The following is a 27,298-nucleotide window of genomic DNA, read 5'->3' as shown; positions in this document are numbered from 1 at the left end:
GCTGAAGGCTAAATGGGAGGGGGAACTTGGGGAGCAGATAGAGGACGGGACTTGGGCGGATGCCTTGGAGAGAGTCAACTCTTCCTCCTCATGTGCGAGGCTTAGTCTCATCCAATTTAAGGTACTGCACCGGGCCCACATGTCCGGGACTAGGATGAGTAGGTTCTTTGGGGGTGAGGACAGGTGCACCAGATGTTCGGGGAGTCCAGCGGACCACGCCCATTTGTTCTGGGCATGCCCAGCACTGGAAGAATTCTAGAAGGGGGTGGCGGGGACGGTGTCGAGGGTGGTTGGATCCAGGGTCAAACCAGGGTGGGGACTCGCGATTTTTGGAGTTGCGGTAGAGCCGGGAGTGCAGGAGGCGAAAGAGGCCGGTGTCCTGGCCTTTGCGTCCCTAGTAGCCCGACGAAGGATCTTGCTGCAGTGGAAGGATGCGAGGCCCCCAAGTGTGGGGACTTGGATCAGTGACATGGCGGGATTTATAAAATTGGTAGGGTCAAATTTGCCCTTAGAGGATCAATACAAGGGTTCTATAAACGATGGCAGCCTTTTCTGGACTTCCTGGCTCAAAGATAGGTATTTTGGTCAATAGCAGCAGCAACCCGGGGGGAGGGGGGTGTTCCTTATTGTAGTTTCTATTATGGAACTTAATATTGTGTTAATTTGCGTTGTTGTTAAAATGCTGTGTTGTTCATGGAGGTGGGGCGAATGTTTATGATTGCTAATATTATTGTTATTTTTGGTATTTTATTATGGTTCGTCGTTGTTGTATAAATTCAAAATTTTTCAATAAAAATTATTTTTTTAAAAAGGAATACATTGAATCAGAGTTGGCAACTCCTGTTCGTACTCCACTCCTTCCTTTATAAAGCCCAGGACACTGCTAAGTGGATTCTCATCCTGATCGGCCTCAGTGTTGAAATAAACTGTCTAAGGGCAACACGGCAGTGCAGTGGTTAGCACTGGGAATGCGGCGCTGAGGGCCTGGGTTCGAATCCTAGCCCCGGGGTCCGTGTGGGACATTCTCCCCCTGTTTGTGTGGGTTTCACCCCCACAACCCAAATATGTGCTGGTTAGGTGGATTGGCCATGCTAAATTGCCCCTTAATTGGAAAAAAATAAATAAATAATTGGGCACTCTAAATTTATTGAAAACAAAAAAATAAACTCTCTCTGGGGGGGGGGGGAAGAATTCCCCATTTCTAGCACCCATTGTGTGGAATAAGGTGCTTCCTGATGGCCAGTTTGAAGGTCACAGGTTGGCTCAGCGATAGAGAGGGAGGCCAATGATCCACTGCTGCTGTGGGGTTAACTGTGAACTACAAGTCCCAGCAAGCTGCTGCCGAGGGGGGAAGGGAGAGCAGCTCTTGACTCATTGCCAAAGCTGGCTTTGACCTCTATGATGCAAGGAGTAAGTTTCCGAGAGGCAATGAGGCATCCTGCTGGACTCTGGACAGATCGCAGAGGAGGAGCGGGGACGGCAGCCACACACACATTGTAAAGAGAGAGAGGAACCCCCCCCCCACCAAAAACCCAAACAGCGAGGAACTGCGAGAGAAGATAACCAACTGCAACACATCTAAAACTCAGCCCTGTCTGCCTGCCAGGACCTGCAGAAAGAAAGGCCTGAAGATTAAGCAGGTTTGTGACACTAACCGGCTGCATTGTCTGTTTCAGTGAATGATATCATCAGCAATTAATGATTAATGATGAGCAGGGTGCGAAATAAAACAGGTTCCCTGTAGATATTTACCGGGTTGGTTCCGTCTCTGCTTTAGCACTGTCTGTGGGAGCAGAATGGTACAGGGGCAAATTCCCAGGTACAGTCATTGGGGGCACCTTCAACGCTGCATGAGCTTCCCCTGTGTGGGGGCAGACAATGCATCCCAGCTGCTGACAGACCAGCCTTTTGTGTTTTTGTTTCAAATCCCCTGCTGTTAATCGGCATGAGAGATGTGAGAAGGACAGAGAGAGAGAGAGAGACAGAGAGAGTCAGTGCAGACCCAGAGGAGGTGGTTGGGATTGGGCTAGGTGAACATCGCCTGCATTTGGGATTTTCGATTCAAAATAATCAAACCATGTGTTCCTCGCTTTAGCTGCCAGTTTTAGGTCGGAAAGAGGAACCGAGAGCTGATCACCTCACCCACGCTGTCTCAGTGGCTGGAACAGAGGTTGTTGGTGAGTTAAGATAAGAAAGATGCAGTGTCCTTCCTTCCTTCAGTCCTAGTATTGATTTCAGTGTTTGTTCACTTTCCATTCCCCCTCTCCCCCGCCACACACCATTCCCCAGCTGAAAGTGTGGGCAGTGGTGGGGGATGGTAGTGGGGTGAAAATGGGGTCGCGGAGCGGGCAGCACTGTGGTGCAGTGGTTCGCACTGTTGTCTCACGGCGCCGAGGTCCCAGGTTCGATCCCGGCTCTGGGTCACTGTCCGTGTGGAGTTTGCACATTCTCCCCGTGTTTGCGTGGGTTTCGCCCCCACAACACAAAGATGTGCAGGGTAGGTGGATTGGCCACGCTAAATTGCCCCTTGATTGGAAAAAATTAATTGGGCACTCTAAATTTAAAAAAAAAGATAGGGGTAGGGTGAGGAGGGGTACAATGTTGCTCTGCTGCCAGTTTCAGACACGCATGGGTGGTTTGCCTTCTGGGTTATATTTTTAGTCGACCAACTTCCCCTTTGAGAGGGAAGCACCTGAACTCTATTTGGCAGCACTCCAGTTATTGATCAGTAACTTAGTCCCATGCCAAACTGCCACTGTGGGATGACCATCGCTGCAGGGTTCAGAGGGTTGGTCACACAGTCTGCCCGCGGATAGATTTTCACCTTCCCCTGCTCCGGCTGAGAACCTGAATTTGCCTTCTTCCCCAGGTAGCATCTTCATTGGTCTTTGGGGAGGGCCCTTAAGGTCTTATTTTGCTACAGAGCAGGATGAGGAGATGCCCCCCCCCCCCCCCCCAAGTCTACCTGAGCAAGAACGGGGATTGAACCCCACGCTGTTGGCAGAACCACATGGCAACCGTCTCGCCAGCAGAGCTAACCTGAAAACGAGGCCTTCAGAAAGGCTTTTGCCTGATTTTCACTCTGTTGAGATAGCAAGGGTGCACTTCTTTGACAGATTTCTACCCAGGTGGCAAGGGCTGAAATCTACTCCCATCCTCTTTTCAAGTCGTAAAATTGTACAGCACAGAAGAGGCCATTCAGCCCATCATCAAAGTATTGACTCTTCGAAGGAGCCATCCAGTAAGTCTCACTGCTCCTAGCTCTTTCCCTTTTTATGTAATTATCCACTTCCTTAAAGAAAGTTACTGTTGAATGATCCTTTCAGACAACACATTCCTGGATTTTGGAAACATATATTCTCTCCTGGGACGCTGGTGTCACTGATGGGCATTTGTTGCCCATCCCTAACTGCCCTTGAATTGAGTGGCGTGCTCGGCCATTTAAGAGAGCAGTTAAGAGTCAACCACATTGCTGTGGGGTCTGGAGTCACATGTAGGCCAGACTGGATAAGGATGGCAGATTTCCTTCCCTAAAGGGTATTCGTGAATCAGATAGATTTTTTATTTTACAACAATCAATGACCATTTCATTTTTACTGAGGCGAGCTTTCGGTTCCAGATTAAAAATAAATAAATTTAACTGGGATGGAGGGATTTGAACCTGTGCCCCAGAATTAGCATCGGGCCCTGGATTGCTGGTCTAGTAAAATTACCACAGCCATATCCCCCATGACAACGCAATGAGGTAAATAAATTACTCATCTCTCCCCGGCTTTTTTTTTGCCAATTATTATAAATGTGGTTACTGACCCTCCTGCCACTGGGAACAGTTTCTGCCTATCCTCTAGCTCAAATCCTTCTCATCGTTTTCAGCACAAAATTGTTGCACTTTTTAAAAGAAAAGCAAGCAACCATGTTCCATGGTGCAATGAGCCGACCTTTTAATATCCGTGCACCCTTTCTCTTGTAGGAACATAGGAACAAGAGGAGGCCATACAGCCTCGAACTGTCCTGTCACTCAATGAGACCATGGCTGATCAGTGACATAACTCCATTTACCAGCCCACCCCTCCTTTGGCTACGATATTCTGATCTGCATGAAGATGGCAGTGTTAATCACATGGGGGCTGGGAGGTGTTTTGTGTGTGTGACTGTGTGTGTGTGTCACATGATGAGCATGTATCCAAAAACTAGAGTTTCGCATTGTATGAAAGTATATTTGTAGACTAAATGAGGAGGTCACTGGTGCTTCCGTATGTTTCTGTTTTCAAAATCTAACCATCATCCTTCGGAGCAGAATAGCAAAGAATGAACCTAGTTCAAATGCATCAAATTATTTTAAAGAAGAATAAGATACGATGGGTAATAGACACAATGTCAGGAGCCCAATAGTCATTGTTTTTTAAAATAAATTTAGATTCCCAATTTTTTTTTTCCAATTAAAGGGCTATTTAGCGTGGTAAATCCACCTATCCTGCACATCTTTTGGGGTTGTGGGGGTAAGACCCACGCAGACATGGGGAGAATGTGCAAAGTCCACAAGGACAGTGACCCGGGCCGGGATCGAACCTGGGTCCTCGGCGCCGTGAGGTAGCAGTGCTAACCAACGTGCCGCCCTCTCAATAGGCACTGTCATTAGAGGACTGGCAATCCTCAGGCTTGATCTGGAGACATTTGGTTGAATTTTAAGGCATTTTCTGTTAGCGGGATCCCACTGAAGTCAAGGAGTTTTGGAAAGCTCACTGCATTTTCCAGCCCTGCCCCATCAAAATGGGGCGATGAAATTCCGCCCAAGCGTTCAAATTCCACCGTGGCTGCTGGGGAAGTTAAATTCAATTAATTAAATAAATCTGAAATAAAAAGCTAGTCTTGGTAATGGTGACAAGATTGTGGTAAAAGCCCATCTGCTTCACTCTTGTCCTTTAGTGAAGGAGATTTGCCGTCTTTACCTGGCCTGATTTGTTTGTGACTCCACACCCAGAACAATGTGGTTGATTCATAGCTGCCATCTTAAAATGGCTTGGCAAGCAGTGCAGCTGTGGTTAACAAGGCAGCTCACCACCATCCTGTCAAGGGCAATTTGGGATGGGAACTAAATAGTGGCCTCACAATAGACATCCACATTCTATGACTGAACAAAATAAGAGTGTAGTGTTTAGGAACAGGCGAAAAAAGGACCTGGAGGCAGTAACCAGCTCGAGGAGATATCCACTCCAGTTCAGTCCAGTTTGTAGTTCCAAAGTGGAGCTTCAGCCTCCCGAAATAAACCAAAATGTGACATCACAGGAAAACAGATAAGTGATTGGTTTGAGGCGGCACGGTGGCTACCAACAAGTTAGGTTGGGATAGGGTTAGGGAATGGGCCTAGTTAGCTTGCCCTTCCGGAGGGTCAGTGTACTCTTGATTGGCTGAATGGTCTCTTTCTGTTCTGTTGTAGCACACTGGGCTAAATCGCTGGCTTTTAAAGCAGACCAAGGCAGGCCAGCAGCACGGTTCAATTCCCGTACCAGCCTCCCCGAACAGGTGCCGGAATGTGGCGACTAGGGGATTTTCATAGTAACTTCATTGAAGCCTACTTGTGACAATAAGTGATTTTCATTTTCATTTTTCATTGTGATTCTTTTACAAAAAAATTCAGAGTATTCTTTTTTTTCCAACTAAGGGCAATTTAGTGTGGCCAATACACCTACCCTGCACATCTTTTTGGGTTGTGGGGGTGAGACCCACGCAGACACGGGGAGAATGTACAAACTCCACAGGGACAGTGACCAAGGGCCGGGATCGAACCCGGGTCCTCAGTGCCATGAGGCAACAGTGCTAACCACTGCTCCACATTGCTGCCCTGCACTGTAGTAATTCTATTCTATGATTTTGCTCACTTATCTTAAAAACGTATTTGTTGATTGCACAGTCTTATTAGGTGTAGGAAGGTTTACTAGCAGTAGCAAAGGTTATTGGGAGCAACAGTTTTTATTAATTCTCATTCAGTTAAAAATAAATGAATAGGGCGGCATGTGGCGCAGTGGTTAACACAGGACTGCGGCGCTGAGGACCCAGGTTCGAATCCTGGTCCTGTGTCACTGTCCGTGTGGAGTTTGCACATTCTCCCCGTGTCTGCGTGGGTTTCGCCCCCACAACCCAAGGATGTGCAGGGTAGGTGGATTAGCCACGCTAAATTGCCCCTTAATTGGAAAATAAAATAATTGGGTACTGTAAAATTATTTAAAAAAAATTAGTGAACACATAATAAAGATGGCGATGTGTTGTGACTGCAAAATGTGGGGGTGATACAGGACAAACATCTTTGCAGTAAGTATCTCTGGCTTGGATTATCCAATTCAGTTTTTCCAATTAAGGGGCAAATCAGTGTGACCAATGCACCTAGCCTGCACATCATTGGGTTGTGGGGGCAAAACCCACGCCAACACGGGGAGAATGTGCAAACTCCTCACGGGCAGTGACCCAGAGCCGGGATCGAACCTGGGACCTCGGCGCCGTGAGGCAGCAGTGCTAACCCACTGCACCTCAATGCTGCCCCCAGATGCTGAAAAAGGTTTGATAGGATGGAGTGGGGATATCTCTTTGAGATCCTTGGGATGTTTGTTTCTTGGAATTGGTTGCTGCAGAGAGCCCCCACTGCTGGTGTCAGCACTGATGCGTTGAGGTCAGGGTATTTCCTGTTGAATAGGGGTACGAGGCAGGGATGTCCTTTATCTCTTCTTCGGTTTGCGTTGGCAATTAAGCCACTGGCCATGGCATTAAAATCCTCCAGCAAGTGGAAGGGGATTAGTTGGAGAGGAAGGGACATATGGTGACATAGAATCATAGAATCCCTACGCACAGAAAGAGGCCATTCAGCCCATTGAGTCTGCACCGGCAGTTCGAAAGATCACACTAGCTAGGCTCAATCCCACGCCCTGTAATTCCACCCCTTTTTAAAAATATAAATTTAGAGTATCCAATTCATTTTTTCCAATTAAGGGGCAATTTAGCGTGTTCAATCCACCTATCTTGCACATATTTGGGTTGTGGGGGCGAAATCCACGCAAACACGGGGAGAAGTTGCAAACTCCACGCGGACAGTGACTCAGAGCCAGGATCGAACCTGGGACCTCGGCACCGTGAGACTACAGTGCTACCACTGCGCCACCGTGCTGCCCTCTGTCACCCTACCCTAAACAGCAATTTAGCGTGGCCAATCCACCAAACTGTGGGAGGAAACAGGACTACCCGGAGGAAACCCACGCAGACACGGGGCGACTGTGCAAACTCCACACAGACAGTTACCCGAGTTCGGAATCAAACCCAGGCCCCTGGCACTGTGAGGCAGCAGTGCTAACCACTGTACCACCTGTGTCCTTGTAAGCAGATGATCTGATGAGATAATGAAGCTACTATGGAGTTTTTGCGCCTTATCTGGGTTAACGTTGAATTTGGACAAGAGAGAAATCTTTCTGGTTAACCCCCACCCCCCTCCCCCGGGGAGGTTAGCCTACCTGGGGACGTTGTCTTTCGCTTGGCCAGATGTAGCTTTCGTTATTTAGGAATGCGGGTGGCCTACGTCTTTCATAGAATTTACAGTGCACAAGGAGGCCATTCGGCCCATTGAGTCTGCACCGGCTCTTGGAAAGAGCACCCTACCCAAGCCCATACCGCCACCCTATCCCCATAACCCAGTAACCCCACCTAACACGAAGGGCAATTTGGACCAAGGGCAATTTAGCCTGGCCAATTCACTTAACCTGCACATCTTTGGACTGTGGGAGGAAACCGGAGCACCTGGAGGAAACCCACGCACACACGGGGAGAACGTGCAGACTCCACACAGACAGTGATCCAAGCCGGGATTCGAACCTGGGATCCTGGAGCTGTGAAGCATTTGTGCTAACCACTATGCTACTGTGCTGCCCACACGTCTGGGCCTTATTCCCTAAATTAAATGATGCCAGTCTGGTGAATGGGGCAACCTCCCTCTATCTTTGACAGGCAGGGTCTAGGCTATTAAAATGAATGGTCTCTTGAGATATTTTTTCTTTCCGTGTCTCCCCACATCTCTCATCAAATCCTGTTTTGCTGGAGTTAACAAGTTAGTGTCCTCTTTTATTTGTGCGGGAAGACCCCAAGGATCCGTAGGGCACTTCTCCAGCGGGATAGACAGTCAGGGGGTTTACATTTATCCATTTTTAAATTTTATTATTGGGCAACAAATATTGAGAAAGTATTGAGGTGGCTTCGTGATCTGTGTTCCATTTGGGGGCAAATGGAGGTGAGTTCATTCAGGGGCTCTAGTTTGAGTGCTTTACTGACTGCCTTGTGTCCGTTCTCTCCTGCAAGATTTTCTTCGAATCTGCTGGTGGCGTCCACCCTGAGAATCTGGAAGCAGTTCAGACAGCATTTAAAATCTAGCTCCATGTTGTTAGAACCTATCTCTTTATGCCGGCGAGCTTGGACTCAACGTTTAGGACACGGGAGGGAAAGGGTCTGGACAGGTTTGGGGACTTGTTTGTGGAGGGAAGGTTTGCCAGTTTTGAGGAGCTGTTGGAAAATTTTCAGCTCTCTGCGACCAATTTGTTTAGATTCTTTCAGATTTGTGATTTTTTTTTTGTGGAAGACTATTCCTCATTTCACCCGGCACCACCATCCTCCCTGTTGAAGAGGATTTTATTTCGGGGGTGGACGATAGGTGTGAGCGGTATTCCCGTATTCCCGAGGGTCGGCTAACCATACTCGTATGTTCTGGTCTTGTCCCAAGTTGTTAAACTTTTGGATCTCTTATTTTAACCCCATATCAGGGATTCTTAATGTTGAGCTGGAACCTTTCCCCGCGGGGGGTGACCATTTTCGAGGTGTCGGACCCGACGGCGGGGGGGGGGGGGGGGGGGGGGGGGGGGCGGGGTGAAGGCTGACGTCCTCGCCTTTGCCTCGTTAATAGCCGGAGACGAGTTCTGCTTGGGTGGAGGTTTCCTACTCCGCCCAGCGCCTCGGCTTCGTTGGGTGACCTTCGTGGAGTTTCTACATTTTGAGAAGGTCAAGTACACCGTTAGGGGATCGGTAGAAGGGTCCTACCTAAGGCGGCAGCCATTTCCTTTTTCAAGGATCTAGTCACCATCAGCTGTTAAAGGGTATAATATGGTTCAATACGAGGGGGGAAGCGTATGATTGGATGTGTTTGTGTTATTTTATATCATTACTTGAAGCATCTGTTTTGTATTATGTTCTACTGTTTTGTTCTAATGAAAAAGTTTAATAAAACTTTTTTTTAAAAAACGGGGTCTCCCACTAAGACGGAGATGTGGAGATATTTTTCTCTCAGAGGGTGGTGAATCTTTGGAACTCTCTTCCTGAGGAAGTAGTGGAGGCAGGGTGAATGAATATTTTTAGGCAAAAGCAGGTCGATTCTAGACCACTAGAGAGTCAAAGGTTATCGGTGGTAGCTATTATGTGGAGTTGCGGCCAGAATCAGATCAGCCATGATTACATTGCGTGGCGAAGCAGGCATGAGGGGCTGAGTGGCCTACTCCTGTTCCTAATTCAGATGGAACATTGTACATTGGTATATTTGTCTGGAGATGACAGGAATGATAAAGACGCTGGAAGTAAAAGAGTGCTGACTGTGGTAACATTCCTCAATATCTTCTGCACACGATTAATCATTCCATTATGCAGAGACCGCAGTGAGGTGTTGTTTAACAGTAGAAATTCAATACACTGGAAATAGCTCCATGGTTTTTTCATTTCTGTTTAAGCGTGTGCTCCTTGGTCCTCTCCGTCATTGTAAAGTGTTGGTCCCTTGCTTTCCACTCCTGCTGTGCTGGGCCACACCTTGCTGCTTGATAGCATCCTTAGAATCCTTGCAGTGCAGAAGGAGGCCATTCGGCCCACCTACCCTCTGAAAGAGCACCCCAACTAGGCCCAATGCTTTGGCCTATCCCCATAACCCCACATTATTGGACTCCTAAGGGGCAATTTAGCGTGGCCAATCCGCCTACCCTGCACATCTCTGGGTTGTGGGGTCGAAGCCGACGCAGACCCGAGGAGAATGTGCACACTCCACACGGACAGTGACCCAGGGCTGGGATTCGAACCCGGGTCCTCAGCGCCAGAAGCAGCAAGGCTAACCACTTTGCCTCGTGCCGCCCGCCGTTTAGATATTCTGTTGTTACTTCGTCTTGGGATGAGATTCTACTCCAGGCTGGAACAAGGAAAAAAAAAACCTCCTAAGACGTTACATTCTATTCACTTTCCTGTCCGTCTCAGAGACCTGGACAACAAGAAAAGATCTGTGGGAAAAAATAAAGACCTTGGAATGTGGATGCTGAGAAATATGGGCCGGAATTACCCGGCCATTGGATTTCTTTGTTCCTCACTGGCAATGCACCCCCACCCGCAGGTTTCCCGATGGCGTGGGGGTGGTTTCAATGGGAAAATCCCGTTGTCAAGCGGCGGGAAGAGAGAAACCCGCCACCAGTGAACGGCACGACGCCGAGAAACACGCAGTTGGGGGCCCGGAGAATCCCGCCCTGCTTAAAATTCCACAAATAGACCATAAGACAGAGGTGCTTGAATTTCTAAGAGCATAAAAGAACTCTTAAAAGGCGGCATCCAAAAACAAAATCTCCATATTTCAACCATTTGATCAGAGCTGAAAAGCTACAGAGATTCTCTGTTATGTTCTCTACGTTCACAGATGGTGATGTCTTTGTGGTTGAATCAATTAGAGAACATACGGTTTTGTTAAAGAACAAAACTATTTATTAACCAACTAAACACTATAAAGTTTTCTACGATGTGAACGATAAGTACAGTTACATACTATGACTAAATACAAATAATTATGATTAACTAGTATTAATTACTATTGACTAAGAAGCTACTCGCTATGGGACTGGACTCTATGCCTGCTCTCCACGTTCTGCTGCACACCTGCTGTGTTTCAGTGACATTCCTTTCTGCTCACGCCACCTAGTGGTCGGATGATAGAGTTGTAATCTATACATACAGACACTAATGTTTTTTAAATTTAATAATTTTTATTGGCACAAGTAGGTTTACGTTAACACTGCAATGAAGTTACTGTTAAAAGCTCCTAGTCGCCACATTCCGATGCCAGTTTGGGTACACAGAGGGGCAATTCAGAATGTCCAATTCACCTAACCGCACCTCTTTCGGGATTTGTGGGAGGAAATTGGAGGTAACCCACACAGACCCGGAGAGAACATGCAGACGCCGCACACACAGTGACCCAAGCCGGGAATCGAACCTGGGACCCTGCTGCTTTTACAGTTGGGTTATTATATGGGGCTGGTTTAGCGCATTGGGCTAAATCGCTGGCTTTTAAAGCAGACGAAGGCAGGCCAGCAGCACGGTTCGATTCCCGTACCAGCCTCCCCGGAATGTGGCGAATGTTTTCACAGTAACTTAATTGAAGCCTACTCGTGACAATAAGCGATTTTCATTTCATTTCATATTATATGCACATATGATAGTTCACATATCATCACACTCTCCTCGAGTGCAAAGTGGAGGGCAGCAGAAAGAGGAGTGGACCTAGGCGTAGTTGTCACAGAGGGGTTGCTGAGTTGATGTGTGAAGAAGGAACAAGACTGACAAGTGTGACATATGAAGACAGCAGATCCCCTGGCAGGAGTAACTCCAAGCAGCAGTAGCAGCCATTTTGAACCTATTTTACAAGCAAAATCCTTCAATTCAGAAACTGGCCTCGGACAACACCAGGGACAATTTACTAATGCATTCTAAACATTCTAGGGAAAGCACTCATTGTGATTCATCAGAAATAATTAGAAATATGGTACTGTCTAGCTCGCTCTCTGCCTCTAATCCCATTGTTTGCTTCCTGCTCATACAGATAGAGTATCATTCATCTAAAACCCCTGCATTTTGGATTTGTTTTCGGATACTGCCTATAGGGTTAGGCCTATACATTACAATGGCCGAAGCCCAGGCTGGCTCAGACTAGACTTTAGTAAATAAAATGGCTAGAAAGGGGCAGCATATGGCGCAGTGGTTAGCACTGGGACTGCGGCGCTGAGGACCCGGGTTCGAATCTGCACATTCTCCCCGTGTCTGCGTGGGTTTCACCCCCACAACCCAAAGGTGTGCAGGTGAGGTGGATTGGCCACGCTAAATAGCCCCTTAATTGGAAAAAAATGAATTGGGTACTCTAAATTAAAAAAAATAATAAAATGGTGAGAAAGGTAAGCTGTATCACTGAATAATAAATGCACTGTACCTGGAGTAGGTTACCGTATGTGGCGCCATCTGCAATTCTACTGGGAGGAGAGGGTTCAGAATGTCTTTTTAAAATTAATTTATGGGATGTGGCGTCGCTGGTTGGGCCAACTTTTATTGCTCATCCCTAGTTGCCCTTGAGAAGGTGGTGGTAAACTGCCTTCTTGAACTGCTGTAGTTCCTGAGGTGTAGGTACACCCACAGCGCTGATGGGAGGGAGTTCCAGGGTTTTGACCCAGTGACAGCGAAGGAACGGCCAATATATTTCCAAGCCAGGATGGCGAGTGGCTTGGAGGGGAACTTGCAGGTCATGGAAAGGGCCCAGAGGATGTTCACAAGGGTGATTCCTGGAATGTCGTATGAGGAGTGGTTGAGGACTTTGGGTCTGTATTCATTGGAGTTTGGAAGGATGAATGGGGATCTTTACGAAACTTACAGGATGCAGAGAGGCCTGGATAGAGTGGACGTGGAGAGGATGTTTCCACTTGGAGGAAAATCTAGAACCTGAGGGCACAGCCTCAGACAATCCTTTAAAACAGATGAGGAGGAATTTCTTTCACCAGAGGGTGGTGAATCTGTGGAACTCTTTGCCGCAGAAGGCTGTGGAGGCCAAATGACGGAGTGTCTTTAAGACAGAGATGGATAGGTTCTTGATTAATAGGGGATCAGGGGTTATGGGGAGGAGGCAGGAGAATGGGGATGAGAAACATATCAGCCATGATTGAATGGCGGAGCAGACTCGATGGGTTAATGACCTAATTCTGCTTCTATGTCTTATGGTCTTATTGTGGTGTCCCCTGGTATCTGCTACCAGTCTCTTTACCTGATGGTAGCGGTCGTGGGTTTGGAAGGTGCTGCCTAAGGAAAACGCAGAGGAACAATTAGACCCCTCTGCGCTAAAGGTCGGGGGTGGTCAGTGAAGTTTGTGTCAGCTTGGGCCAAGGCCGGAGCTTGGGGGAGGAAGGCAGCTACAATTGCTCTCAGCACCTATTCATTAGGGAACAGAAAACAGGGCAGAGTTGGCATTACTGACCAAACAGATTGCTGGGAATGTGCATGGATAATGCAGTTATCACTTTTTGCTTACCTTTCCAATTTTGCTATCTGAAAAGTGGTGACGGGGAATCAACATTATCTCAGGAGACATACATTTTGTTTATAGTATCACATCCTTTTCACCATACGGAAATTGCTGACATACAGGAAATTGCTGACCTATATTTTACAGACACACGCACCTTCTTGTTGTGCTTTATTTCCATGTTGCTAATTTGTGTATATTCATCTTTGTTATATTTAATAATAATAATTGCTTATTGTCACAAGTAGGCTTTGATGAAGTTACTGTAAAAAACCCCTGGTTGCCACATTCCAGCGCCTGTTTGGGAGGCTGGTACGGGAATTGAACCCATGCTGCTGGCATGGCTCTGCATTGCAAGCCAGCTATTTAGTCCACTGTGCTAAACCAGCCCCTTTCGTCTCTTTAGGTCTTGATTATATATCTCTGAAAGCTACTTGCCCTTCATCTTGTCTGTTTGGCTAAAGGACAGCAGGCCTATTTTCATGATATCGGTGTAACATTGTACCATTAATCTGAGTGGATGAGCCAGAGAGTTGTGTTGCCATATTAGATAACAGATTAAATTCCCTTTTCCAAGGGCAGCACGGTGGCACAGTGGGTCAGCCCTGCAGCCTCACGGCGCCGAGGTCCCAGGTTTGATCCCGGCTCTGGGTCACAGTCCGTGTGGAGTTTGCACATTCTCCCCGTGTTTGGGTGGGTTTTGCCCCCACAACCCAAAGATGTGCAGGCTAGGTGGGTTGGCCATGCTAAATTGCCTCTTAATTGGAAAAATGAATTGGGTACTCTATATTTTTAAAAAAATTCCCTTTTCCATTATATACTGATAATCCATCACTATTTTGTAACATAAATGTAAGTGTCTGTATACTTTGCAGCCTTTGCTGTCAGCATTTAAACTTCGAAAGCTAAAAAAAAATAATTTATCACTTTAGCATACAGAAAACATCTCTGCTCAGGCACACCCCCAGGATTCAGAATGACCTGCTTCACTGGTTCAATAGGTTCTGAAATGGCTGATCAGTTCAATGTGCGATCTGCAAACTCTGCCACATGTGGGGCGGAGGTGGTGTTTGAAGGGTTGAGAAGATGGGTTGGTTGGAGCATTGTGTGCTTCCTCCAACATCTTTAAAAAAAAATTTAGAGTACCCAATTATTTATTTCCAATTAAGGAGCAATTTAGCGTGGCCAATCCACCTACCCTTCACATCTTTGGGTTGTGGGGGTGAGCTCCACACAGACATGGGGAGAATGTGCAAACTCCACACAGTCACCCGGGATCAAACCCGGGTCCTTTGCGCCGTGAGGCAGCAGTGCTAACCACTGCAACACCATGCCACCCATTTAGCCTCAATTAATATATAAAGATAGACATTGTACTTGTATAGAACTTTATATTTCAGGTTAACCCAAAGTAGTTGACGTGCAATTAATTAATATAATAATAATCGCTTTTTGTCACAGGTAGGCTTCAATGAAGTTACTGTGAAAAGCCCCTAGTCGCCATATTCTGGCGCCTGTTCGGGGAGGCTGGTACGGGAATTGAACCCGCGCTGTTTAGCCCAATGTGCTAAACCAGCCCTAATTACCTGAAAGAGTTATGTGAGCGACTAATCCAACTTTCCAACATTTGGTCTGTAGTCTTGCAGGTTACTGGAACCTAAGGTACATATCCAACCACTTTTATTTTGTATTTTTTTTATAAATTTAGTGTACCCAATTCATTTTTTCCAATTAATGGGCAATTTAACGTGGCCAATCCACCTACCCTGCACCTCTTTGAGTTGTGGGGGTGAAACCCACGCAAACACGGGGAAAATGTGCAAACTCCACACGGACAGTGACCCAGAGCCGGGATCAAACCTGGGACCTCGGCGCCGTGAGACAGCAGTGCTACCACTGCGCCACCGTGCTGCCCTCCCACCACTTTTTTGCCAAACCACAACAACTTACTGTGATTTTTTTTTGAACTACAGATAGGGTGAGGAGGCAGGCTCTGAGTTCATTGCAGCTAAATAGGATCAAACCTCCTGTTGTTGGCATTAGCCTGATTCACCTGGTTGCAGTCTAATTAAGTGTGCGAACTGAACCCGCCCTCTTCATCGCATAACATTTACAATTGTGGAATAGGCCTGTAGATTTATTGACAATCTCTGGGATAATGCTGGAATACCATTGAACTACTGAAGGGATGTAGGTGGAATATGATCCCGTTAGAGCAGGAGTGGGCAAACTACGGCCCGCGGGCCGCATGCGGCCCACCAAGATCAAGTCATTTAAAAAAAAAGTTTAATTTGGGGGGGGGGGGGGGGGTGCTGTTGTGTTACTGGTATAGGGTGGATACGTTGACTTGAGTAGGGTGATCATTGCTCGGCACAACATGTGTTTCATGTGAAGTTTCTACTTTAAAATATTAATTAATAAAAATTAATTGCTTTTTTTTCTTTAAACTGAGTTACTTTGTTTTTCAAATAAATGTGTTTCATGTAAAGTTTCTACTTTAAAATATTAATTAATAAAAATTCATTGCTTTTTTTTCTTTAAAAACCTTTTATTTTGGCTATTTTAAATATTAATTATTTTACTTAATATACTATGCGGCCCTTTAAAATTGTGAATTTCTGAATGTGGCCCTTGCACGAAAAAGTTTGCCCACCCCTGCGTTAGAGTCATCATCATCACCTTGCCATTGTCACTCATGTGATATCTGACCCATTCAAGCTCTGATGGTTCATCATTTCCAGACCTGTGAATTTAGTTATCTGATGCATGAACTCTTCCCTTAACATGATGTCCTTTTGCTTGTCTACAGTCACCCAAGAAATGCAAATATGGAGGCTGATGTCCACAACAGGAAAGTACCTTGGGAGGTCAATGGATCCTTGGCCCCAGTTGAACTCCAACGCAGTAACAGATCGGAGAGTCCCACTCCCGGCCTGGTGGAAGGCACTGAGCCAGGTAAGGCATTCTTATTCAGAGTAAGGGAAAGATTGAGCAAGAGAGAGAGCATTCAAGATTCTCGACTTGAGAGCACGGATTGTGCCTGAAAGTTAAACGGTACTTTCTAACCCTCCAATTGAGGAAGGTGTATTGAAGGCTCTTATTGCCTCACTTTATACATTAAAAAAATTATTCGGGGCCAATTTAGCATGGCCAATCCACCTACTGTACACATCTTTGGGTTGTTGGGGTGAGACCCACGCAGACATGGGAAGAACATGCAAACTCCACACAGACGGTGACCCGGGGCTGGGATCGTACCCGGATCCTCGGCACTGTGAGGCAGCAGTGCTTTTTTAAATATAAATTTAGAAAGTAGCCAATTATTTTTCTTTTCCAATTAAGGGGCAATTTAGAGTGGCCAATCCACCTACTGTACACATCTTTGGGTTGTGGGGGCGAAACCCACGCAAACACGGGGAGAATGTGCAAACTCCACACGGACAGTGACCCAAGACCGGGATTCGAACCCGGGTCCTCAGCGCCGCAGTCCCAGTGCTATCGACTGACGCATGGCGCCCTTGAGGCAGCAGTGCTAACCACTGCACCACTGTGCCGCCCAACTTTAAACATCCTACAGAATCATAGAAAATCTACAGCCCAGGATACCCTGCAGGTTGGAATTTGAGGTGAATATCCAGACCCCCTTCTAACTGAGCTGAGGGTTACAGCCTCCACCACCCTTTCAGGCAGTGAGTTTCAGACCTCTGCAATCCATTGGATGTAAAAAGAATTCCTCAATCTCCTTCTAATTGTTCTGCCGATCATTTAAAATCGATGTCTCCTACTTACTGACCTCTCTGCTGCGGTAAATGGGCCCTTCCCATCCACTCTCTTCAGTCCACTTACAGATTTGTACATCTCAATCAAATCTCCCCTCAGCTTCCTCTGTTCCTTGGAGAGCGACCCTAACCTATCCAATCTTCCCTCATCGCTGCAATGATCCAATCCTGGCAGTATCCTCGTAAATCTCTTTACCCTCTAATGTAATTATATCCTTTTGTAATGAGCTGACCAGAACTGCATACAGTATTCATAGAATTTACAGTGCAGAAGGAGGCCACTCGGCCCATCGAGTCTGCACCGGCTCTTGGAAAGAACACCCCACCCGAGGTCAACACCTCCACCCTATCCCCATAACCCAGTAACCCCACCCAACACTGACGACAATTTTGGACACTAGGGGCAATTTAGCATGGCCAGCCCACCTAACCCGCACATCTTTCGACTGTGGGAGGAAACCGGAGCACCCGGAGGAAACCCACGCACACACGGGGAGGATGTGCAGACTCCGCACAGACAGTGACCCAAGGCGGAATCGAACCTGGGACCCTGGAGCTGTGAAGCAATTGTGCTATCCACAATGCTACCGTGCTGCCCTTCAATTGTGGCCTAACTAATGTTTGATATAGTTCCAGTACAACCTCCCTGATCTTAGGGAGGCCAATACCTCGGCTAATGAATGAAAGAATTCTATATGTCTTTTTAACCACTTTATCGACCTACCCTGCTAAGATCTGTTGATCTTCACTCCTAGGCCCCTCACCTCCTCTGCACCTCTCAGTATCCTACAATTTATTGTCTATTCTCTTGCTGTGTTTGACTTCTCCAAAATCCATCACCGTACAATTCTCTGCCTTGAATTCCAGTTGACACGCTTCGGCCCACCTGACCAATCCATTGATATCTTCCTGCAGTCCACAGCCATCCTCCTCACTATTAAACAAGTGGTCAATTTTTGTAACTTCTTTAAACTTATTGATTGTGCCCCGTACATTTACTTTAAAAAAAAAACATTTAGAGTACCCAATTCTTTTTTGTCCAATTAAGGGGCAATTTAGCGGGGCCGATTCACCTAACCTGCACATCTTTGGGTTGTGGGGGTGAGACCCACAGGAAGAATGTGCAAACACCACACGGACAGTGAGCCGGGGCCGGGATCAAACCTGGGTCCTTGGCGCTGTGGGGCAGCCGGACTAACTACTGCGCCACCGTGCCTCCCTCACAAATAGAATAATGACCGAATTTGGCAACTCACCGGAGAGAGTCCAAAAGGGGACATTTGGCAGGATGGAAGGCAGGAAGCAAGGAATGATTCCCGTGGACAATATCTTCAGATTTTTATGAGGTGTGCAACAGAAGCCGTGCAACCCGTGAACTCAATACTACAGATCGACTCGAGGAGTATGGAAAATGGAGGGGTGATATGAAAAATGACATGAGGATAGCAAAAACCGGGCAGCAAGCAAAATCAAGGAAAACCCCAAAATGTTTGGTCAATACCTTAAGAGTAAGAGGATAATTAAAGAAAGAGTAGTGCCCATAGAAGGCCAAAAAGGTAATGTATGGGTGGAGGATGTGGGTATGGTTCTTAACGAATACTTTGCATCTGTCTTCACAAAAGAAGAGGACGGTGTATACAGAATATTGAAGGAGGAGGATGTCTTAGCTTCTGGGTTGCTGTAGAGTAAAGAAGACAAGAGTTCTGCCTCTCCACAAAACACCTTTATTACTTTAATCCAACCCACACAAATGTCCACCAAATAACACCACCTGTAACCCCTTTATATATCAGTGACTTCTGTTGGATAATTGGCATCAAATTTGCATTTAATTAGAAGGTCTGTTAACCCATTCCTAACAGGAGTGTGAAGTATTGAACATGAGAAGAGAGGGAGTATTAAGGTGATAAACAGGTGGGAAAGTGGATAAGTCACCAGGGCTGGATGAAATGTACCCCAAGCTATTAAGAGAAGCCAGGGAGGACGTAGTGGAGGACCTGACCATCATTTTCCAATCCTCTCTGAATACAGTGCCGGAGGATTGGAGGTCTGTTAATGTTGTATCTTTGTTTCAAAAGGGAGTGAGGGACAGATTGAATAATAACAGGCCAGTCAGTCCGAAATCGGTGGTGGGCAATTCATTGGAATCAATTCTGAGGGACAGGTTAAAATGTCATTTAGAAAGGTGTGCCTTAATCAAGGACAGTGAACGGAGATTTGTTAAGGGAAGGTCATGCTTGACAAATTTTGAATGAGTTTTTTTGAGGTAGCAACAAGGAGGATTGATACGGGTAGTTGATGTGGTCTACATGGATTTTAGCAAGTCTTTTAACAAGGTCCAACATGGCAGACTGGGTAAAATAGAATAAAGGACCATGGCATCCAGGAGATTGCAGGAAGCTGGATATAAAGTTGGCTCAGTGGTGGGAAACAAGGGGGAATTGTTGCCGGGTGTTTTTGTGGCTGGAAGCCTGTTTTCAGTGGGGTTCCACAGGGCTCAATACTAGGTCCCCTGCTTTTTTTTTTTGTGGTATATATTAATAATTTAGATGTAAATGTATGGGGTGGTGGCACAGTTGCAAAGTTGTTAGCACTGCTGCCTCACAACACCGAGGACCCGGGTTTGATCCAGCCCTGGGTCACTGTCCGTGTGGCATTTGCACATTTTCACCATGTCTGCGTGGGTCTCACCCCCACAACCCAAAGATGTACCGGGGACATGGATTGGCCACGCTAAACCTATTCTTGGGATGTGGGCATCGCTGACTAAGCCAACATTTATTGTCATCTCTAACTGCCCTGGAGCAGCTACTACGGAGTGGTTTTGCCAGGCTATTTCAGAATCAACCACATTGGCATGGGTCTGGGGTCACCTCCGGGATGGTAGATTCCTTCCCAATAGGAGCATTAATGGGTTTTTACAACAATCTGGTAGCTTCATGATCATAATCAATGAGACAAGCATTTTATTCCAGACTAATTAAAATATATGTTTATTAAATTTTTTTCATAATAAAACATACAAAACAATTAACAAATTTAAAAAAAAATAAGTACGCAATTCTTTTTTCTGCCAATCAAGGGGCAATTTAGCGTGGCCAATCTGACGACCCTGCACATTTTTGGGTTGTGGGGGTGAGACCCACGCAGACATTTTTTTCTCAGCATTTGAAAAGTTTATGAAAGAAAATGCTCCCTGGAAGTTCACTAAAGTTAACAATTTTGCATTATACAAAGCAGACCTGCTTTCCTAACAGAATAATTAACAATAATCTGAGTGTTTTTTTCATACACAGTAAATACGTGAATCCCATTTTCCTTAAAAATATGCAATTTGTGGCTGAAGTTGAAAAATACAGAGCAAAGTTGCAACAATCTAGATTTGCTTGGAAACCCTTTTCCATTATTTAAACAAAAAATTTAGAGTACCCGATTCATTTTTTCCAATTAAGGGGCAATTTAGCGTGGCCAATCCACCTAGCCTGTACATCTTTGGGTTGTGGGGGCGAATCCCACGCAGACATGGGGAGAATGTGCAAACTCCACACGGACAGTGACCCAGGGTCCGGATCGAACCTGGGACCTCGGCGCCTTGAGGCAGCAGGGCTAATCCACTGTGCCACCGTGCTGCCCAACCCTTTTCCATTATGATGGAAATATATAATATTCTTTACAGAAGCCAATAGTTCAGGTTATATCATAGAATCATAGAATTTACAGTGCAGAAGGAGGCCATTCGGCCCTTCGAGTCTGCACCGGCCCTTACAAAGAGCACCTCACCGAAGCCCACGTATCCACCCTATCCCCGTAACCCAGTAACCCCCACTTAACATTTTTTGGACACTAAGGGCAATTTAGCATGGCCGATCCACCTAACCCACAGATCTTTGGACTGTGGGAGGAAACCGGAGCACCCAGAGGAAACCCACGCAGACACGGGGAGAACATGCAGACTCCGCACAGACAGTGACCCAGCCGGGAATCGAACCTGGGAACCTGGAGCTGTGAAGCAACTGTGCTAACCACTATTCTACCATGCTGCCCAAAAAGCATTTAAATGTGTGAACTGTGGTTTGAATGAGACAGCTGATGGTCCTGACGTTTTGTCCCTTGAGTAATATCTAGTGGAGAATGTGGGCATCCATCCCACTACCTCTCACATGCGAAGCGAGTGCTCTACCACTTGAGCTACTTCCCCCTATAATGCCTTACTTGCCATAACCAGGTTATTTTACAAATACTTCCCAATGCAACTATCTGAAACAATCTTGACCTGTAGTAGTACTCTTTGTAGAGCCAAAGTGCTGTATACTGCAAAGATGGCACTATGTTAGAGAGCAACCTCAAACATGCTATAATGCTTTTGTTCATCTCTATTTGTATAAGTCAATGTAAGCAAGTGTTATAAATCGTAAGCAAACAAGTTATTTGAAACATATTTAAAAGAAAATTAGAATTAAAATTAAAATTAGAATTAAATTAAAAATAGTCCATTTCCCATAAACTCTAAAAAGGTACATTTTGTAAGTTACATATGCAAAATTATATCAACTAATTGTATTTGGTAATACATTTATTTGATGGGAATAGAAGTCCATGAACTTACATGGTTCAAACAAAATACAGGCAGTTACTTTGAGGGCCTCCAAAACAATGCAAAATGCTAGTATTCAAGTTACTTCATTTTTCTTCCATTACTGGCACAAACAATTTTTTCATAGGTCGGTTAGGACTGGGAAAAGAAGAAATTTTAACCAATCTAGCAATCAACTGAACATTGTACTAGTAACTTTGTAAAGAAATAAAAACATTCATTTTCGGGAAATCCTCCAAATTAAAATCGAAAAAGCTACAGGCAAATTGAGGACAATGATTTGGTGAGGTATAAACACTGATCAGAACATGTTTTAATAACATTGTACGAACATACAAAAGTCAGCTGCATACTAAAGTGTTCATAGTTGAGACCCACGCAGATTTGTGGAGAACCTCCACACTGACAGTGACCCAGGGCTTGGATTGAACCCGGGTCCTCAGCACCGTGAGGCAGCAGTGCTAACCACTGCATCACCGTGATGTCCTACAATCAACCAAAGTTACACAATTAAAAGAACGAGACAGAACAAGCAAAAGCACAAATTGAGTCCAAAAAGCTAATCTAAAGCTAAATCTAACATAGAACATAGAACAGTACAGCACAGAACAGGCCCTTCGGCCCTCAATGTTGTGCCGAGCCATGATCACCCTACTCAACAGTTGATGGTGACTAGCCCCTTACAAATGGAAATGAATGGCTGCCGCCTTAGGTAGAACCCTTCTACCGACCCCCTAATTGTGTGCTTGACTTTCTCCAAATGTAAGAATGATAAGGCCACCAACCAAGACGAGGCACTGGGCGGAGTAGGAGACCTCCACCCAAGCAGAACTTGTCTCTGGGCTATCAACGAGACAAAGGCGAGGACATCCGTCTTCATCTGAAGCTCCAGCGAGTCTGATACCCCAAAAATGGCCACCAGTGGACATGGCTCCAGATCAAAGTATCTCCGACATGGTGATGAAGAAAGAGACCCAAAAGCTTACCAACTTGGGCCAAGACCAGGCCATAGGTGGTTAGCCAGCCTCCGAGAGCAACACTCACACCTGTCTTCTACCCCAGAGAAAAGTCCACTCATCCTCACTTTAGTCAGATGTACCCTGTGCACCGCCTTGAATTGGATCAGACTTATCCAAGCACATGGAGATGGAGAGTTCACCCTTTGAAGGGCCTCACTCCATACCTCATCATCCAGAATGGAACCCAACTCACCCTCTCATTTCATCCTCACTTCATTCAATAGAGCTGAGAGATATCACCCTTTCTGCCCAAAATAGTCAAACAGATATTCCCACTCCACTCTATCAAACGCCTTTTCGGCATGGTGGCACAGTGGTTAGCACTGCTGCCTCGCATCCCCACGGACCCGGGTGCGATTCTGGCCTTGGGTAACTGTGTGTAGTTTGTATGTTCTCCCCGTGTCTGCATGGGTTTCTTCCAGGCAGGTGCTCCGGTTTCCTACCACAGTCCAAAGATGTGCAGGTTAGGTGGATTGGCCATACCAAATTGCCCCTTAGTGTCCAAACATTAGGTGGGGTTACAGGGATAGGGTGGGGATTGGACCCAAGTAGGGTGATCTGTTGGAGGGCCGTGCAGACTTGATGGGCTGAATGGCCTCCTTCTGCACTGCAGGGATTCTATTGGCTATTTAGCATGGCCAATCCAACTACGCTGCACATCTTTGGGTTGTGAGACCCACGTAGTCACAGGGAGAATGCGCAAACTCCACACGGACAGTGACCCAGGGCCAGGATCAAACTCGGGTCCTCAGCGCTGTGATGCCACAGTGCTAACCACTGTGCCACCGTGCCGCCCAATGATTTCCATGATCTAGGGAAACAATCGGCCACCAAGGAGGGGAAAAGGACAGGTGTCGTATATTGGCCAACAAGTGCAGACCTTTAACGAAGCCTGTCTGATCCTCCAAGATTGCCTCTGGGAGGCAGGGCTTCAGTCGCAGCGCTAGCATTTTGGCAAGTTACTTAACATCCACATTTATTTATTTATTATTTTTTAAATAAATTTAGATTGCCCAATTATTTTTTCCAATTAAGGGGCACTTTAGCGTGGCCAATCCACCAACTCTGCACATTTTTGGGTTGTGGGGGCGAAACCCACGCAAACACAGGGAGAATGTGCAAACTCCACACGGACAGTGACCCAGAGCCGGGATCGAACCTGGGACCTCAGCGCCGTGACGCGGTTGTGCTAACCACTAGGCCACCGTGCTGCCCTAACATCCACATTTATGAGTGATATAGTTCGATACGACCCACACTCTGTTGGGTTTTTGTCTTTTTTGAGAATCAAGGAAATAGATACTTGTGTGAGGGTTGAATTCCGTGAACCCTGGGATAAGGAATCATTAAACATATCCAGATTTTAAGGTACCAACTGCTCTGATAAAATTCAATGGGGAAGCCATCCTGGCCAGGGGCTTAACCTGTCTGCATCAACCCAATGCATTTCATAATTTCCTCTGGGCCAGGCAGGGATTGCAACTTCTCGCTCCTCTCCCCCTGGACAGCTGGGATGGATAAGCTGCCCAAAATGTCAGTCTTGGCTGATACCGCATTCGGGTTCTCAGATCTATAGAGACCCCGATAGAATAATTCAAATCTGCATTGACCTGAGGAGGGCGGAAACCAGACTGCCGTTCGAGTATCGGACCTGTATAATCTCCCAGGAAGCCCCTGTCGCTCCAGCTGTTGAGCTAAGAGGCAACTGGAGTTCTCCCCATATTCAGAAAACATGTCCTACTTCAAATGAGTGGTTATATAAACTAATCAGAGGTTCTATCAGCATGTCTTTGAAAGCCTTATAAAATCCACTTCCAGAACTATCAGATCCTGGAGCCTTGCCAGACGGAAGATCCCTCAATGCAGATAACACTTCCCCCATAGAAATGGGAGCATTTCAGGTTGATCTTTGGCATCAGAAGTTGTTGGGAGTACCAAAGAAATGAAAAATACTTTTGTATGCATTAATGCATCTCCAGAATGATTAGCTTTGTATGAATCAACATTAAAAACATTTAAATGGCTTATTAAAATATTAAAATGCCTTTAAATCCTCAATCTTAAAGAACACTAAAGATCTACTTGGTTCATTTCCAAAATTGAAATTTTATTTTTCAGCACATTGAGTCAACAAGGAGTCCAGTGCTGTTCAGATTGCTGCATTAAATTCTTTTGGCACTGAACAACAGTGGTAGCCGCCTACTAGGCCCCCTACCAGGCTCCCTACCAGTCCTCCTACCAGCCCCCCGACCAGCCCCCCGACCAGGCCCCCTACCAGGCCCCCTACCAGGCCCCCTACCAGGCCCCCGACCAGGCCCCCTACCAGACTCCCTACCAGGCTCCCTACCAGGCCCCCTACCAGCCCCCCGACCAGGCCCCCTACCAGGCCCCCTACCAGGCCCCCTACCAGTCCTCCTACCAACCCCCCGACCAGGCCCCCTACCAGTCCTCCTACCAGGCCCCCTACCAGTCCTCCGACCAGGCCCCCTACCAGGCCCCCTGCCAGGCCTCCTACCAGCCCCCCGACCAGGCCCCCTACCAGGCCGCTACCAGACCTCCACACATGCCCTCTACCAGGCCCCCTATCAGGCCCTCTACCAGACTCCCTACCAGGCCTCCTACCAGGCCCCCTACACACAGAGGAGGCGCAAGGGGTAAAAATAATAAGGATGAAGGTCAAAAGAAAAGAATATTTAGATTAGATCTAATTGAATTGCAACAGAGTCCCGTGTCAAGCGCGTTTTGCCGGGTATGTCTCAGTACTGCTGTTTCCCGGCACTTGCAGAGTCGAGAAAGATCACATTATCGAATGGGACTCTGTTGCAATTCAGGACCTCAGTTGGGAATGCCCTGCTGAGGCTGCCCTTAGTTCTGTTTCTTGCTCTGAGGAGATTGGGATGCCATTTTTGAATATCGGCCCAAACTCTTGACACCCCCTCTCGACATGGCCCCTGGAACCCAAATCACCTGTAAGGGGTTTTTGGGCCCCTCCGCACCCCACTTCACATGGACCGGACACTCCTGGGCCCTGTCCCTGGTATGGGCACAATGCCAGCCTGGCGCTGCCACCCTAGCATCTTGGAAGTGCTTCTGCCACCCACATGGCACTTTCAGGATGCCAGGTCGGCAGTGCCAAGGTTCCCAGGTGGCACCAGCAGTGCCAGGGTGCCACCTGCTCAGAGGCCAACCACCCGGGGATCAGTACTGAATGGCACTGGCCTAAGGCCTCCGGGTTGAAGGGGTTAGATCCCAAAGCCTCGGGTAGATCAGGCCAGCTGACTATTAGAATGAGACTAGCTACTCACTCTAATGTGCAGATTTGCCAAATACTGTCCCCCCCCCCCCCCCCCCCCCCCATATTGGGAGGGATCTAGATTGCGAAGTCTCGTGAGATCCCATTAGATCTCGCGAGTCGTGGGGAGCTGGGTAAATCCTGGACGAGGCCTCACCCGGGATCTACCGGCTGCGTCGCGGTTTGGGCGGGATGCGGCCAATAGATTACGCCCTTTGCTTCAAATAGTGGTTCTTTAGGGCAGCACGGTGGCCTAGTGGTTAGCACAGCTGCCTCACGGCGCTGAGGTCCCAGGTTCGATCCCGGCTCTGGGTCACTGTCCGTGTGGAGTTTGCACGTTCTCCCCGTGTCTGCGTGGGTTTCGCCCCCACAACCCAAAAATGTGCAGAGTAGGTGGATTGGCCACGCTAAATTGCCCCCTTAATTGAAAAAAATAATTGGATAATCTAAATTTAAAAAAAAAAAAATAGTGGTTCTTTAGCACACTTTTCCCATGGCACGCTAATTGATGGAAATCACTGGTTTACAGCTGGTAATGGCCTTTCATGCCGATTCTTTCATTCATCACAGCACTTACAGGCAGCAGGATTTCTGGAGAGATGCTTTATTTCTTACCAAACTGCGCCTTCAACTCGAGGTCCCCATCCAGACCTGTATCTCTCTCTGTACAGACACTTTATTTCACATCAAATCTTGGTTTCAGCTTGTGGTTTGATTTCAAGCCTTTGCAGTCTCGAGAGAACGACACCCAGTCCTGCTGGGGAGAGAGTCAACCCTCACAGTGGCCTTATGGGAGAGGATTAGTTAGATCTTTTTGGAGAGAGTTAGTTAGATTCCTCCATCCAGGCTGCAGAATCAAAAGTGAAAGCAAACTGCAACCTCGAGACTCTAAAAACATTCCACTGGGATCAGATCCAATCACCACCTGTTACCAGGCAGAGCACAGCCCTTTGGGCCAATTCATCGGCCACCAGCCAAATCAATCAGACTGAGTCATCACTGGTATCGTCCAGTTGACAATCACCAACCTAAAACACCACAGCCTTCTGGATCCTTCTGGTTGAATTAAAGGTACAGATTGCTTACAAGCTGCTTTGCCTTGAAGTCATTAAGCATCCATGGATCAGAAATGCCACAGCAAAAACAAAAGAAAGGGAAAATATGGGAATAGACAGGAACAGGGAGGACCCTTACAATAGTAAAATTTCTCTCCTCGGCTTCATCGAGTTTTCTTAATATTTCTTGGAAATTTGTCAGCAAAATTTGACCAACAATCTTCCGGGG

The 27,298-nt window shown here is 46.7% G+C and overlaps 1 protein-coding gene across 2 annotated transcripts in view; it reads left to right on the top strand.

The window, feature by feature from the left end:
• Nucleotides 1-1,371: 1,371 nt before the first annotated feature.
• mon1a (MON1 secretory trafficking family member A) overlaps nt 1,372-27,298 on the top strand; it is a 38,458-nt gene continuing 12,531 nt past the window's right edge. The window contains exons 1-3 of one of the 2 annotated variants that reach the window (XM_038812336.1): nt 1,372-1,640; nt 2,096-2,177; nt 16,140-16,285. In XM_038812336.1, the coding sequence (XP_038668264.1) occupies nt 16,159-16,285 (127 nt within the window). In that variant the 5' untranslated portion in view covers nt 1,372-1,640; nt 2,096-2,177; nt 16,140-16,158. The remainder of the gene's footprint in view (nt 1,641-2,095; nt 2,178-16,139; nt 16,286-27,298) is intronic. The other variant, XM_038812335.1, reaches the window with a different exon arrangement.

Source organism: Scyliorhinus canicula, chromosome 11 (genome assembly GCF_902713615.1).
Source record: "Scyliorhinus canicula chromosome 11, sScyCan1.1, whole genome shotgun sequence".
Taxonomy (NCBI): Eukaryota; Metazoa; Chordata; class Chondrichthyes; order Carcharhiniformes; family Scyliorhinidae; genus Scyliorhinus; species Scyliorhinus canicula.
Note: the sequence above shows the minus strand (reverse complement) of the source record. Positions and strands in the feature narration are given on the sequence as shown.